The sequence below is a fragment of the Meriones unguiculatus genome, chromosome 17 (genome assembly GCF_030254825.1).
Source record: "Meriones unguiculatus strain TT.TT164.6M chromosome 17, Bangor_MerUng_6.1, whole genome shotgun sequence".
Taxonomy (NCBI): Eukaryota; Metazoa; Chordata; class Mammalia; order Rodentia; family Muridae; genus Meriones; species Meriones unguiculatus.
The window spans coordinates 97,788,366-97,804,034 of record NC_083364.1 but is presented as its reverse complement, the minus strand read 5'-3'; the positions used below and the strand labels follow the sequence as shown (position 1 = coordinate 97,804,034).

At 52.0% G+C, this 15,669-nt stretch overlaps 1 protein-coding gene across 12 annotated transcripts in view; it reads right to left on the bottom strand.

Annotated features, from left to right (window-relative positions):
* Positions 1–9,531: 9,531 nt before the first annotated feature.
* Positions 9,532–15,669, bottom strand: part of B3galt5 (beta-1,3-galactosyltransferase 5) — a 71,675-nt gene continuing 65,537 nt past the window's right edge. For 11 of the 12 annotated variants that reach the window (XM_060370825.1, XM_060370823.1, XM_060370831.1 and 8 more), the window contains one exon: positions 9,532–15,130. In XM_060370825.1, coding sequence (XP_060226808.1) covers positions 14,204–15,130 — 927 coding nt within the window. In that variant the 3' untranslated portion in view covers positions 9,532–14,203. The remainder of the gene's footprint in view (positions 15,131–15,669) is intronic. The other variant, XM_021651565.2, reaches the window with a different exon arrangement.

Here is a 15,669-nt window from a genome sequence, read left to right as displayed (position 1 = left end):
TAGCTTCACTTTTATTCATTTTCATCTTTGAAGACGTGTACTCAATACTAATAAATGTCCCTAATGAGAAAGTAAGGCCCGCTGGCTGCCACGAAGAGACACCGCGCTGCGGTGACCACCAGGGAGCCTGCAGAGGAGCCGCACACGGTCTCACACTCCTGGAAACGGACTGTCCTCTCAGTGGGCAGCACTCCCGTAGCTCCCTGAGACCCATGTCCGGCTGGAGAACTCACCACCAACGGTATGGAAAGGCATTGTGAGCTCACGGATGGGGAGGCTCACTGGGAAGAGCTTCCAGGATGGATCCCAGCGCGAGGGGCAGGAGAGCAGGCAGCTTACACTGCCCTAGGTGTTCCCTGTGGCCCCAGGCCCACCTGTCATCTTCTAGCAGTTTCTTCTTTCCCTGGAGCTCGCAAAGGCCCAGCGGGCTCGGGCACTATTCCCCACCATGCCAATTAGCTCAGAAACCTTGAAGCAGACCTTGGGCTCCGCGTCTCACCAGGGAAGGAAAAAATGCCCTGTTTTCAGCAGCTCAGAGGCTTCTGCAAGCCATCCGCCATGGGCTTTGTTCTTCCCATCACTCTAACAAAGCACCAAGCAAGGAGTCGCCAGCCCGCGCTCCTGCTGCTGCCAACACAGGCACCAAAGACAAGGCCTGGGATGGCAGCAGAGGAGCAGCCCACCTTCACACACCCCGACCTGAGGGGGCAGGCACGGGGGCTCCCAGGCCCTCCTGCTGGGGCTCAGCCTTGCCCTCTGCTCGGTGGTCACAGCTGCACTGCTGTGGCTCTGCTTCTCTTCTGACTCCTCTCTGTTCGTGGGAAATCCAGCTCAGGCAGGCCTTGGAAAAGTGGGTCTCGTTAGCCTCTCCAGCATGAACCGTGTTCCTGCAGTTGCCACCTGGGCCATTGAGCTCACCGAAACCCAGCAAGCCACTAGCCAGGTAGGCGCCATTGATAACACATCCAGGCAGATTTGTTTCTGCACCGCGGACGCCGAAGACAAGCTTAACAGTGTCTCCACACACTCCACCCTTGATGGGAGAAAGGAATTCTGGGCTTCCGGCTTCGGAGGTTTCGCTCCACAGTCATCTGGATTCTGCCGACACAGCCCGCAGCTCTCCCCAGGTGCGGGTCCCACCTGAGACGTCCCCAGCTCCGGAGCAGCTCCTTGCTGAGTCCAGCTGCAGCCCCACACGTGTTCTGTGCCTGCCTGCTTGAGTCTCACCCTCCACACCGAGCCCCAGGTCCGACTTGGGGCTCCTCTGCAGAGACCCCAGCCCCTCTCGTTTAATGACCTCGGGTGGCCAGTGAGGGTTACTGATGAAGGGTCATCATGGCAGCCAGGCTTGTAGCCTAGGCGGAAGTGTCTCAAGGAGAGAACACTCCGTGCGCTGAGCCTGGCATCTCCCGGTCCCACCCTGCACCAAGCTTCCGGCAGCTCAGAAGACCCTAGTCCACATCCCTCTCCGCGGTCCCGAGCCTCTGGTTCCTGACTCCATTGTTCAAGCATTTTACCTCACCCCACACCTGCCACAGCTAGCACAAGCCCCACGACAGGCTTGAAACCGCTGGCAGAAGGAGCGGTTACTGGCTACTGGTGTGGCTGTAGAGCGGGCATCTCTCTACATTACAAAATCACTACACACGCAGTTGATTTGTTTTGGTTTTTTTCTTCAATTTTTGGAAATGACTTTGTAGGCTAATTTTCATGTGTGACCATGAAACGTATTCACAGACTCCGAAGTCAGAACAAAGGCTCTCAGTGATGCTCTTGGTGAAATTTGAGCTTTTCATCAGCTCGTCTCTGCTTAGTCAGTGCGTGGCTGGCCTTCACTTAGCCGACGCCTTGGAAATCGCCGCTGGTCTACAGCCAGGCCTTTTTTCCTGGGCAGGCGCAGTTTCCCGTTGTTATATTTTTCCTTGAGTGTGAGCATCATTTTCAGTATTTTGCCAAGGTAAGCACTGTTCCTGTGAACAGTCCTTCAGCGGTGCTGGGACACAGGCTCAGGCTGGGGTCATTAGTACAAAGGGTACTAAGGGCGTGTAAGATTTTTACTGGCCTTGCTAACGCCCTACACAGCCATCACAGAAAAACACGTAGAGTGCTTTCCGTGACGCCAACATGATGGAATTAGATCCATTTTTCTACAGTCTCTTTCTCCGCCTGATTCCAGAGCAGAGTTGGCAAACCTGGAATTTGCACTAAATTGGAAGAACAAATGGAGCAGCATCCTCCTCGCTGCCAGTTGCCATGGTCACCGGCAGCAGCCGCCACTGACCCGGCAGTGAGGCCCAGCCCCAGGTCCCCACTTCCTGCCCTGCTCTTCCATTGCTAAGCTCCGGCCGCGATGGAACCACGCCTTGTGGAGGCCCGGCCCTGAGCAGCTGGACCACCCAGCTGCTGACCTTCTCCAGCCCCTGCATGGTGGCAGGGTCTATCACACCAGTGAGCCCCTTCACACACACCCCTGGGCCTGTCTCCCCCCAGAAAAGAGAGGTGTGTTGTGGAAAGTGACCTGTGCTCTCAGCCGCAGGAGGTCAGGGTGGTCCCTTCAGGATCGGGAGTAAGACAACCTGTCACCCCTGGCCTCTGACGTCATGGCCCTGCTGGCCTAAAACCCCTCTCCTCTTGTCTTCTGGCCAGCCCTTGCCCACCAGTTACTAAGCGAGGGAAGCAGGGGACACAGTCCACACAGGGCAGGCGGGGCTGCCTTGTCCGTCTCCTGGGAAGCTGTGACCAGCTATCTCCAGGGTTAGCTTGGGCATGGGAAGTAGGATGTGATTTGTAGACCAGGTTGGCCCTGAACTCACAGAGATCCGCCTGCCTCTGCTTCCTCAAGTGCTGGGATCACAGGTGTGCACCACCGCGCCTGGCTTTCTTTTCCTTTGTTTAGCTTAAGTTGAACAAATTCATTTCTGAAGCTCTAAACAACCCTATAGGCACCTTGGGTTGTGTTTTTAAGGTGCTCAAACAGGGCCTAGTGCTCACTAGGACAAACTAATGCCTAATGTTGTGGGCAATAAAAAAGCCCATGCGGCCTCCACCCTAGACAAAGAGCTACAGGCAACTAAGGAATGCTGAGAACAGGAGGAACAGTCTTCCCCAGGGAGGAGCACCCCAGCTGACACTCCACTCCCAAAGGACCAGCCCAGAAACGTGCACACTAGTGACGTACGTTTTTAGGAATAATGTATCTTACTAAGTATATAATATATATTAATTATAAATATGTCAACAAAGAGAAAGTGGCCATGAATTTGAAAGCAAGCAGGGAGGAAAAGGAGGGAGATATGATATAGTCATCTGCTACTCTCAAAAACGTTTCAAACATTAAATACATGCACAACAGATGGAGACATCAGCGGAAGGACACACACACTCCTGTGTCACCTCTGCCACCGTCAACTGCCGTCTACCTGAGCCTTCACGCCTATCTGCCCACACCAAATTAAAGCCCATTCTAGGCCTATCCGTCTGTCTGATGACAGCTGTTGCTGGGTAAGGCACCGTGGCAGGTGGAGAGCGAGCTCTGGTGGGCGTGGTTCCCGAGGCTCTGCTGGCACACACGTGCCGGTTCACACAGTCCTCACTGCTCTCACTGCCCTCTCCAGGGGCCACGCTTGCACTCCCAGTGCTCTAGTGAGCCCTGCCCTGTAGTGGAGGGTTTTCAGCTGAGCAGAATACCAGAAGGACAGGTGTTGCTTTACAGATGCGAGATGGAGGTTTGGATCCGGCTTGGATTCCACAGTAGCAGCCAGTGGCCCCTCAGGGTCCTTGTAAAGATGGGACTCTGGCCTCTCCCATGAGATTTGCTTTTCGCTGTAGGCTTTCTGTACTCACTAATTAAGGTTTACTATTACAGACAACAGAAGCTGAGTCCCACTGCACCCACAACAGACCCACAGCAGCAGAGAGGTATCAGGTGGCTCTGAGAATCAATGCAAAGTCGGGCAAAGTGGCTCTGAGTAGACCTGAGTCAGCAGAACCTGGAAAGCAAGGAACATTCCAAAACAGCCCAGGAAAAACACTGCAAGATGCTTCTGCCCCTGTAGTCAGAGACAGCCCCAGGCCGACTCTGTGCCTTCTGCGGCCCATCATGCTCGAGGCCACAAGGCCAGCTAGCGTCAGATGGATGAGACTTAGGTCACAGGTCAACCAGGAAGCAAACCATAGCCTTTGGAGGTCAAAGTAAGAGAAGCCTGATAGCAACAGGTCCTTGTCCTGGGGCTTCTCAGCATTTGGAACTATGAGAAATAGTTCCAAACTATGAAGAAGTCTGTTCTTCATAATTCTCTCAGCCTCAGGTGTTCTGTTATAGCAGCACAAGAGAAGTAAGACACATCTCCCAGAAACCCTTGCTGCTGGGTGAACTGTGTGACAAAGGTGTGGCTAATGAGGAAACAGAGCATGATCAGGTTATCCATCTGTCCATGGAGAGTGGAGCAGGCTGTTCACCTGACCAGCTTGTCTTTCTTTCTTATGAAGCTTTTTTTTTCTATTGACCTATTCTTGATTTCTAAGTTCTCTTTCTCTTTTCCCTAACTGTTCATCTTTCATTATTCTCTTTATGTCGCTTCTTGTTTCTGAGAGCATTAACTGTGTTTTCTTGATTTTTAATGTTTTATTTATCAATAGTGTGTGGGTGTGAATGCATGGGCCACGGCGTACATTTGGCAGTCAGAAGACAGCTTCAGTTATTCACTTCTCTCCACGTTGTACGGGTCGCAGGAACCAAACTCAGGATGCCAAGCTTATGTAGCAAGCACCCTTACCCACTGTGCCACATTGCCATCCCTAATGCTTAAACACGTGTTGGTATAATGTTCTTTTAAAATGTATACGCCTTACCCTTGTTAATTCAAATGCTGATTTCCCACACACACACACACACACACACACACACTGTCTGGTTTCAATCCGGATATTGCATTGTGATACTCACTATAAGCATCCTGTCTCAACTCTGTGTAAACAGGACAAAATAAAGCAACTAGATACAATGTTGTGCAATGGGAGGAGACAGAGGACAGGGAAGAGGGGAGGAGCTAGAGAGTAGGAGATGAGAGGGAGGAAGGGAGTGGGAGGAGAGCGAGGAGAGCAGAGCTGGAGGAGAGAGCTTGGAGGATGTGGAGCATGAACCAGACCTAAGATTTCACAAAAAGCAAGTATAATGTGGGAAATCTAAATGTTAGGAAACTGAGGGCTTTGGCTTGGAGATTTAGGAGGCAGTAAATATTGCCCAGCATTGTGTTCTAGGTTAACTAAAAACCCAGTCTCTGTGTGGTGATTTGGTTATACAGCTGCTGAGGATTAACAACAGCATTACCAGAAGATAAAACAATAGTAAATATTAATCATCACCTACAACAAACACGCCTCTGCTCCTGCTCTCCAAACCCTTTCAATTGCTACGAGGAACACCATGACCAAAGGCAATTTGGTAAGGACACCTTCATTTCAGCTCACAGCTCTCACTGAGGAAAGTCAGGGCAAAAAACTGGGCCCAGGAATTGAAGCAGAGGCCATGGAGGAGTGCTGCCTCCTACCTTGCTCCTCACGGCTTGCTCCGTTTGCTTTCGTATGCAGCTCACAACCACCTGCCAGGCTTTGTCCACAGTGAGCTGGACACTTATACATAATCATTAGTCAGAAAAGGCCCAAAGATCACCAACTCAACACACAAATGCATCACTCTTGAGCCGCAACCTTTCTTTTTATTAATCCTCAAGATCCTCTGTAAGTAACACACTATAAAGCACAGTGTAACTTTAAAACTCTCACAGACTTTAAATTTTCAACACTTAAAATCTGAGCTCTCTTTTTTAAAAATATTCTCTCAACTACAGGCTCCTATAAAATCAAAAAGTAAATTAAACAGGGCTAGAGAAAAAGTTGAATGGTTAGTAGCTCTGGCTGCTCTTGCAAGAACCCAGGTTTGGTTCCCAGCATGCACATGGCATCTCCCCGACACGTGGGCTCACAGCCACCACCCGTAACCGCAGTTCCAGGAGTCCAGGCTCTCCCAGCCTGAGCAGACAGCGTCTATGTGTGTGCACACACACGTATGTAGACAGACACAAAATAAAATGAATCTCAAAACATAAAGGGGGGCGGAGAAATGTCTCAGGAGTTACGAGGGCTTGCTGCTCTTCCAAAGGACCTGAATTTCCTTCCAGCACCCACATCAGTAGCTTTACCACTTCCTGTAACTCCAGCTTCACATCCTCTTCAGGCCTCAGAGGGCACCTGCGTGTGGACACGGACACAGACATACACACACACACACCAATTCAAGTGTTTCTCATTTCAAAAGGAAAGAACCACAATGAAACTCAAGCAAAACCAAACCAAGCCATGTACTACCTCAGTGTCCTGTGATGTCTGAGACTCCCTCATGACCTTCTGGGCTCCAAAAGGCTAGGGGCACCTCCACCTCTCCACCTCTACCATCTACAGCACACACAGCTTGCCTTCTGAGGCCAGGCCAGTTCTCCACCCCTTCAGCCATTCCTGATGGACAGCCCACGGTCCTGACATCTCTGATATGCTGAGGTCTCCGTGGGCTGCACCCTCATGAATGGCTTCCTGATCACTCATCAGACACTCCCACTCTGCCATATGGCCCAGGCCTCAGCTGCTCTTCATGACCCCTCAGCTCTGCAGCTCTTATGCTGCTAAAACCAGCACCACCTGGAAAACTCTGGCACGTGGACAAGTTCAGCTACCAGCATCAGATGCAGCTGTGACCTACTCTGGGTGGCAGCTGCCGTGTGTGACCCTGAGGACATACTTCTAGAAGACTTTATTTTTTGCTGGTCTCCTCTTAATCACCTCTGACTTCTCAGCCACACATGGCTAGACACCACAGAGTCTTTTGCACAGTGCGGGGGGAGGTACTCAGCTTACACTTCCATATTACTATTCATCAATAAAGGAACATTACCACCACCATCATCATCACTATCATCTCTATCATCACCATCACCATCATCATCATCACCATCATCACCATTACCAGCAGCAGCAGCATCACCATCATCACCATCATCACCATCATCACTATTACCAGCAGCACCATCATCACCATCATGTTTAGTCTATAAACATAAGATGTCAATGTGCACCATCACCATCATCACCATTACCAGCAGCAGCACCAGCAGCACCATCATCACCATCATCATCTCCATTACCATCAGCAGAAGCAGCAGCATCACCATCACCATCACCACCATCACCATTATCATCACCATCACCATCATCATCACCATCATCATCACCATCATCGACATCAATCTATCCCTGCTGGGCCTCCTTGAAGATACTCAGCTTCCACCGTAATCTGGATTTCCAGTGTAAGGCCTGGAGTTGGAACTCTTTCCTCTGGCAACCTGTTTCCACTCTCCGAGACCCTGCAGTGAGTGCTTCTCGTGAATGGGGTCTCCTTTCCCACACTTCAGGGCCAGCAAATCACAGAAAAGCACTAGCTTGCCTGAGCACCATGATTTAATGTAGCATTCAAGATTTCAAGCCAGGAAGGAAGAAATAAGGCGAAAGCCTTGTTTGGTTCTGATGCTGTCTCTGGTAGCCAGCTCCCTGGAGCTCAGCTTCACCATCTGAATAACACAGAACTGGGCTGCTTGTGCCGAGGCCGCTCCCTGTCTGGTGTTCTTGACTCTCACCTGAGATGAACATTACCAGAATTTCTGCTGTTGAGTACACTAAAATGAAAATGATCCAACTGAGAGTGGCCTGGGGCCCATCACAGGAAGAGATCTAACCTGGGGCCCATCACAGGAAGAGATCTAACCTGGGACCCATCACAGGAAGAGATTTAACCTGGGACCCATCACAGGAAGAGATCTAACCTGGGACCCATCACAGGAAGAGATCTAACCTGGGACCCATCACAGGAAGAGATCTAACCTGGGACCCATCACAGGAAGAGATCTAACCTGGGACCCATCACAGAAAGAGATCTAACCTGGGACCCATCACAGGAAGAGATCTAACCTGGGACCCATCACAGAAAGAGATCTAACTGCCGAGTTCAAACTCCCTCTCACTGACAAAAGCCTACAGGACCACAGTGCATCCAGACAAGGACAGAAGAAACAGCACTACCTTGAGGGGCTGGCCGTGATTAGTCCGCCCTTGCCTGTGCAGGCCAGACAGGAGGGACACTGTCCCTGGGTCACAGACGTTGGTGATAAGGTGGGAGCATGCAGACTAGAATAACTGACAAACCTAGAAGAGACCTGTAGACCCACCTAAGTGATTTCTTTCCCTAGTCCCTCAAACAGTTCTGAGCCACAGGGTAGCACAGATCAGTGCGACACTCCTTCATCCAATCGGTACTGTGTTGCCTGGGCTGGTGAAACGGCTCAGCCAGTAAAGGCACCTACCGCCCAGCCTGAGTTTGATTCCCAGAACCCACATGGTGGAAAAAGAACCAGCTCCTCCAAATTGTCTTCCAGTGGGCAGGAAACAACTGATGGCACAGTTCTGTTTTCCTTTGGTGTGTGTGTGTGTGTGTGTGTGTGTGTGTGTGTGTGTGTGTAAGTTTCCCTGTCTCTGAACACTTGTGGAGGTCACACAACCACTCTGGTGTCAAGCCTTGCCCTCCACCCTATTTGAGGCATCTCCCACCTCGTACACCAGGACACATGGCCTGCAAGCTTCCGGGAGTCTCCACCTCCCATCTCATTGCAGAGAGGCTGTGGTGAGAGAAACAAGCTGAAAACAGACAGCCCAGGGAAGGCGTTCTTTGGAAGCGGTTTTGCACTAAGAGAAAAAGAAAAAGTAGGCAGAGCTGGAGGGGAGGTCTGAAAACGTGTAAACAGAGAGCATTCTGTGTACTGCGGGACTGTGAAAGGGAGGGGGCGCTGGAGACGCAGAGGGGCGAGAAGAGATGCCAAGGGGCGCCTAGGTGCAGAGGCAGCAAGGCAGGCATGCGGGTGGCATGGAGCAGCCTTCAAGGGACCTCGGAGTCTGCGCACTGCCGCGGACAGGCCAGGTGTAGCTGGTGGGCAGGAGATGCGCAGGGCGGCCGGAAGCTGTGTCCAGCCATCCTGCACCTCCACAGACAGCCCCGTGGCCTCCCTGCTGCTCGCAGCTTTTCTTGGTTTTGGGAGCCGGCAGAGGGGGCAGGCAGTGTGGAGCAAGGGTGCAGAGACTCCAGGGCTGCAGCATTAGATCTGTGACAGTTGTGCTAAAGCCAGAGGGAGACGCTTCTGCTGCATGGCTTTATTTCTGTGTAAGTGACACCTGAGAGGTCCAGGGCCCAGACTGCGCCTCCCAAACAAGTAATCATCAAAGAAGCCGAAGGCACAGTCAACCTTACATCAGTTTCTTAAGCTTGAACAAAGAAAACGATGCCAGAGGAAAAAATAACCAAAGGATGGTTGCCTGCTAATGTCTGGATTTACGGTTACCCCCAGCCCCCCACTGCTCCCCAGACACTGACTGCCCTGAAAGACCCCCAAACTGTAGAGCTTTATGGCTTTGCTTCCAAAAAATCAATAGAAATGAGGAGTCCTATGACCTTTCAAAGATAAGCAAGGCTCTTCAGCAATACTTTTCTAAGCATACAAAATCGAAGCCAAATTAAAAAAAAAAAAAGTTTCTCCAGACAAAAACATCAATTAAAAAGAAAAAAAGATAGCCCGATTTAGGTCTAAATTAGTCCACCCACCCTGCTAACTTCAGAGGAGCTGAAGGTTAGGGCCACCCACATACATCATGCTGCTCATAACTTAATTTTTATTAAAGATAAATATCATTAACAAATCATAAACATATATACCCGCTCCCAGAATACAGAAACAGAGCCTGTAGGCCCTCCTCCCACACAGGCAAATGATAGTTTCAAACACCATTCAACGACACAGACATTTAATATTTTTATCCTTTAGAAAATCAGATTTGACCACAAAGTGTCCACAGCCGCAGACTGGTCGTTTCCAGTCCTGGAGGGGATTTTCTGTATCTTCTGTGCTCAGGGGAAATGAGTCCTCGCTCCCCTCAGATATTCCCCAAGCAGAAAGTAAGCAGTTTCGGGGCTCACGTCTGTTGGTGGCAGAGGGCTGGCACGAGCAATGGCGTCAGGAGCAGGATGGCATAGGAAGGGCTGATCCCACATGGGCACCACCCTGAGCATCTATTTAGCTTCCTTTCTGTTCTGTGACAAAACCCAGGCAAGACGCAACTTAGAGAAGAAAGGGGTTGCTTGGCTCACAGTTCCGGTTGCAGGCTGTTAGCGCAGGGTGTCAAGGCAGGAACGGAAAGCCGCCGGGCACACACGCAGTCCCCACAGAGGTCAAGCGTGGACCCTTGCTTGCCCTCAGCTGTCTCCTCACACTGCTTACGACATCCTGCCCAGCGGACAGTGTCACCCACACAGGCTGAGGCTTCCTACATCAGTTAATTAAAAAAAATAATTTCTCACTAAAACCCTTCCAGAGGGATCATAGGTTGTATCAAGTTAACAGTTAAACTACCCAGCATTCGAACTGCAGGCATGAGGCGCTGACCCCATGACTCCTGCCAGAGGTAGTAGAATGTGGGGTGCAAACCAACTCAACAGGGGCTGGGAGACACAGTGGGGGGGGCCTGACAGGCATGTGGGCTCCATCCCAGCACCACGAACCACGAAACCATACCACACAAAAACGACGGTTGGCCACAGCGTCCATTTCCCTACTTGTGTTTAAAATGGCTCTGCCCGGTAATTAGAAAATGCTGCTGCTAATTGATTTCAAACCTTTCACTGTTGTAGTCATGCTGGATTCCAGCCCGCTCGCCTCAGGCTCCTACAGCCCTGCTCGAGCTTGGACGGTTTCACTGTTCACCCCAGGACAATCCCAGGCTCCCCGAGGGGCCTAACCTGGGCGTTAGAGTAAAAGGCGGGAAGCTAAAGAGACCCGGGCGGGCAAGCCCCCAGCAGGTTTCCCTGTCACATTCCCAACCAAACAACGGCACCTTGCAAACTGAGAGGGTTTTGGTTTTGGTCTTAGTTGTTGTTTTGTTTTGTCTTGTCTTGTTTCCTCACCTGTGCTCGCGTTCACACAGGGCTTGGCCACATGGAGAAGCACACAGAAACAAACTAAGCCAGGAGCCTCGGAAGTCGGTGTTTGAAGACGCCTTGACAAAAATTACTTTTGTTTAGATTTTACTTATTTGTGTGCACATGCCCACGTGCACACAAATTGTAAAGATCAATTCTCCCCTTTTACTGTGTGGGTGTCAGGGACGGAACAGGGCCAACAACGAGCACCCCAGCCCACATGACGGTCCTCACCCAGGCCAGAGGGGACCCTCGCAGGGCGGCAGGCTGGCTCCAGTCTCCTGAGGACTGGGAATAATGACAGCAGCTCCCCACCACACCTGAGCCCCGCCAGAGAGGCGTAAGCTTCCAAATCCACCCTGAGAGACCAGCCCAGAAAAGGCTAAGACGCCAGCCCTAATGTGGTGCATATGGAAAACTAACTGAATTTTGAAAACATGGTGAGAGAAAGCAAGTGCTTCCGAATGGAGGGACAGGAAACGTGAGCCAGACCTCATCTATTTTTTAAGCGATGCTCAGCAGCTCCCGTATTAAATTAGGCTTGTTAACTCTTCAGTCTGCGAGGAGGCTGAAGACTCTGGAGGATCTAGAGGGTGTCCGAGGCCGGCCTTGTTTTTTCAAAACTGCGTCCTGAGACTGCGGCGGGCACCACGCCGCCACCGCCGTGCCACTGTGATGGTAAAAGCCACGTGGGAAGGGTGGTGTGCATCTTTCACTTCTGCCTGGAGCCTGCTCAGGAGGTCCTCTACGTGCACCTGCGGGCCACGGCTTCAGCTCATGCCCCCACCCCAGCACACCTGGCCCTCGGCCCTGGCCCTGTGCAGCAGAGTGGGCAAAGGCAATGCCACACACTAAAAAGGGATTGGAGGCATTTGCTGTGTCACTTCCCGAGTAAAACGATCCTGGCGCCTGCAGGTGGAGGCCTGGCTGTGTCATTCGTGCATGTGGGAGACACACATGACCTCACAAGAAGGCTAGCCTAAACGATGGGTCTGTGGGAATTCCACGGAGACCCCAGGGTAAAGCCACAGGTCAGGCAGAACCAGGAAGCAGAGCAGCACTAAGACAACAGCAGGACAGAAGTGGCCGAGTGCAGGGGAGGGAGAGGCCGGGGTTCCGGGGTAGCACCAGCCCCACGCTTCGGAGAGAAGCGCAGGAAGCTGTGTTACGGGAAGCTGTGTTACTGGCGCGCCTGCAGAGGAACCTGGCTGCTGGGATGCCAGGTCTCAGCTCCTCTCAGCTGCCTCTGCCCACACCCGGTTTGCTTAAAGGAAAGAAGAATGGCTGCTGGCTAAGGACGCCCGGCATCTTCAATGCAGCAGCAGGTGTGGGCACGGGGACATCTGCTTCTGCTCCAGGACTCTACACATGCCCAAAGGATGTGCCCTTCCCTCCCTCAGCACTGCGCTCGCTCAGGCCTGCTGCATGCAGACCCCCAACCCCGACCTTCTGGCGACGTGTGTGGGTGCCATGAGCAATGTGGCTGATGAAGGAATGAGCAGAGGGAAGGTCTGAGGCAGAGCGGCTAGTGCCGTGTTCTGATGCCCGCTCTTCCACCCGCCAAACAGAACCACCATCCTGCTACAAGCCTGGGCTTTCTCACGCCACACCCCAACCCCGTCAGAAGACTGGATGGGCTGGGTTTGGATAGTGGACCTGGCCCCTACCCGGGGACAATTTCCCCTACCCTTCACCTGGTTTAGATTTCCACACATTCTGAACTGAGGGTCCCGAACTCGGCACTGTACGATTTTGAAGAGTGTCACAGGCAGAAGAATTTTCCCCAACTTGAGGAAGAAATTTAGAGGAGGGACAGAAACAAGTGTGGAGCTGAGGCCCCGGAGGCAGGGTCCAGCTTCCTCCAACCTAACGGTGTTCCGACCACTCAGTGTTCCTGAGCTCAGGTGGGAGCATATTCCAACATTTACAGCTACCCAGTCCCATGAAGCCTTTGCTCTAAGCACATAGTAAGATCTAGTGAAGTTAAGTGGGAGAAAGCAGTAATTCCTGCAATACAGAGCAAGATTACGTCTGGTGATAGTGGCTGCATGGCCGGAGGTCCCTGTTTTCACCCAGCTCTGAAAACCTTCAGAGATGAGGATAGAAGCTGGGAATAGCAAGTTAAATTCTAAAAGGCAACATTCAGCATATCTATGACCATGTGACAAATCTAGTGTGAAGAGACAGGGTCAGGAAGGACCACTGACATGGGAAGAGCCCCAGCCTGGGCCTACTTCCATGCTCTGTAGCCCAGGAGCTTAAACCCAGCCCAGGACCCAGGGGCACCCTGGATACCACACAGACCATGCCTGAGCCTGGAGGCCCCTGAGCGTGAACTTAGAGATCTGAAGTGCTCCGGGCCTCCAGCTGGTCCCCATCTGTCCATCAGAACATCTGCAGCAGAGACCAGCTGCCCCGGAAGGCTCAGTGGAGACAGCACCCTACTGGGTATCAGCAGTGTGTTCAGTTTATACAGCAAGGCTCGGCAGCGGCTTCTCAGCCTGACTTTTAGGCTCATGTAACTCAGTTTCCTTCCAGCACATAAGTGAGCTACGGTGGCTGCAGGCATGCATGTCTCCTGGGACCACACTGAGGGCGCATCGGTTATCAGCTGGCTAACACAGGCTCAGTGCCCAGATACATCAGGCGAGTGGGGGCAGAGGAGTCAGGAAAGGGACTGAGGGATGCTAATTACCCCTAAGACTTCACCACCACCCTCTCCTAAGGGATGGGACACCAGTGGGGGCCACCCTGAATTCTGACAGCACTCGATTCTTATTCCTGCTCTGTCTGCTGGCTATGCATCTTTGGACAAGGAAGTGTCCCTGGCTGCCGGTCCCTGACCTGTGAAGTGGGAATGATGAGTCAGGTCCATGGCTTCATATGTATGCTGAGCCCTGAAAGGAACAGATGAAGGCAAGTCTGAGGACATAGTGCAAAGGCCTGAAGTCTGTTATTGCTCTGGATGCCAGCTGGGAGCAAGCCGTTACTCTGCAAGTGTGTCCATTCTCGCGTGTGCAGGGCCCTGAGACAGCGCACTGTTGTCCTGGTCCTTGCTCTACCCCTAGCAGTTCCCAGCAAGACCGGATCATCACCAAAGGTTCTGGAGTTTGTCCTGGTGCCGCCAGGCTCCCCTCAGACAGAGGGGCAGTCCTGCTCCTGAGAGCTCTCCAGAGCCTGCCAGTAAAGGAGCAGGTCCTGGGGCTTCATGTGATGGCAGGCCACGATCCTCCGGAAGCGGCACACGGAGAAGCGCAGGCCGCCGGGGAAGAAGGTCTGCCTGCTGTGCAGCTCCTCGGGCCGGATCTTCAGCTTGGCCAGGCACAGCCCGACAAACACGTCCTCCAGCTTGATGAACGGAACGCTCTCCGACACCTCGTAGACCTGGATGGCCACGTCGCTGGAGAAGACGTACCCGGTACCCGAGCAGAACGGTGGGTACCTGTCCCAGGGGTACTCAAACTTACTCACAAACCACTTGTTGAACTTCTGCCTGATGGGGAAGTCGTTGGGCTTTATGTAGCCTGTGAAGAACCTGGCCGTTTTGTTTTTCCGCAGCAGCAACTCAGTCAGGTAGGCGACATTCACAAACATGTCTGAGTCTGTCTTCATTACAAAGGCCGCCTGGGGACAAAAGTGGTAGACCCATTCCATGCCCATCATGGTCTTCAGGGTCAAGTTGAAGTAGGCGTCCTTGAAGTCCTTCTGGATGATGTCGCGGTGCTGCTCGCTCTCCCTTGCCGTGGCGTCCATCTCGTCGCTGCTGTCTGAGGCCCCCAGAAGGAAGAAGGTCCTCACCTGCTGCCCCCGCACGCTCATCTCTCTGCCCCACGTCTTGCGGATGGCCATGCGAGCGGCCAGCTGCTTGTGGGACGAGGTCACCAGCAGCACGAGGAAAGGTGGCTTCTGCTTGCAGTCTATGTCCGGAAGCTGGAGGAACTTCCCGTGGCTTCGCTTGTAAACGAACTGCAGCTCTTTGAAAGGCTCCATACTGAAGTACAAGCACAGTGCCCCAATCACCAGGATGAGCGCGTAGATCAGCCTCATCTTCACGCTGACCATCTGAAGGGACAAAGACAAGCGGCCAGTGCAGAGTCAGAAGGCAGAATAGTGGACACCATAATACAAAATAAAAGCTTTTAAAGCTTTCCAAAAAAAGTTCCCAATGCAAAGGGAAAAACGGATGTTTAAGAAAATAGAAATGTGAATCAGTGTGAATATTACACATTACATATATGTATGGAATGATATCAAGCCCCATATATACACAATTTTAAAACGAACTTTTAAAAAATATTCATCAAGGAGAGCAACAGAATCAAAAAATTTGAGCACAGGAGTCCTTCCTGAGACTCATACTCCAACCAAGGACCATGCATGGAGATAACCCAGAACCCCTGCACAGATGTAGCCCATGGCAGTTCAGTGTCCAAGTAGGTTCCATAGTAATGGGAACAGGGATTGCTTCTGTCATGAACTGACTGGCTTTCTCTTTGGTCACCTCCCCCTGAGGGGGGAGCAGCATTACCAGGCCACAGAGGAAGACAATGCAGCCACTCCTGATGAGACCTAAAGGACTAGGATCAGAAGAAAGGAAAAGA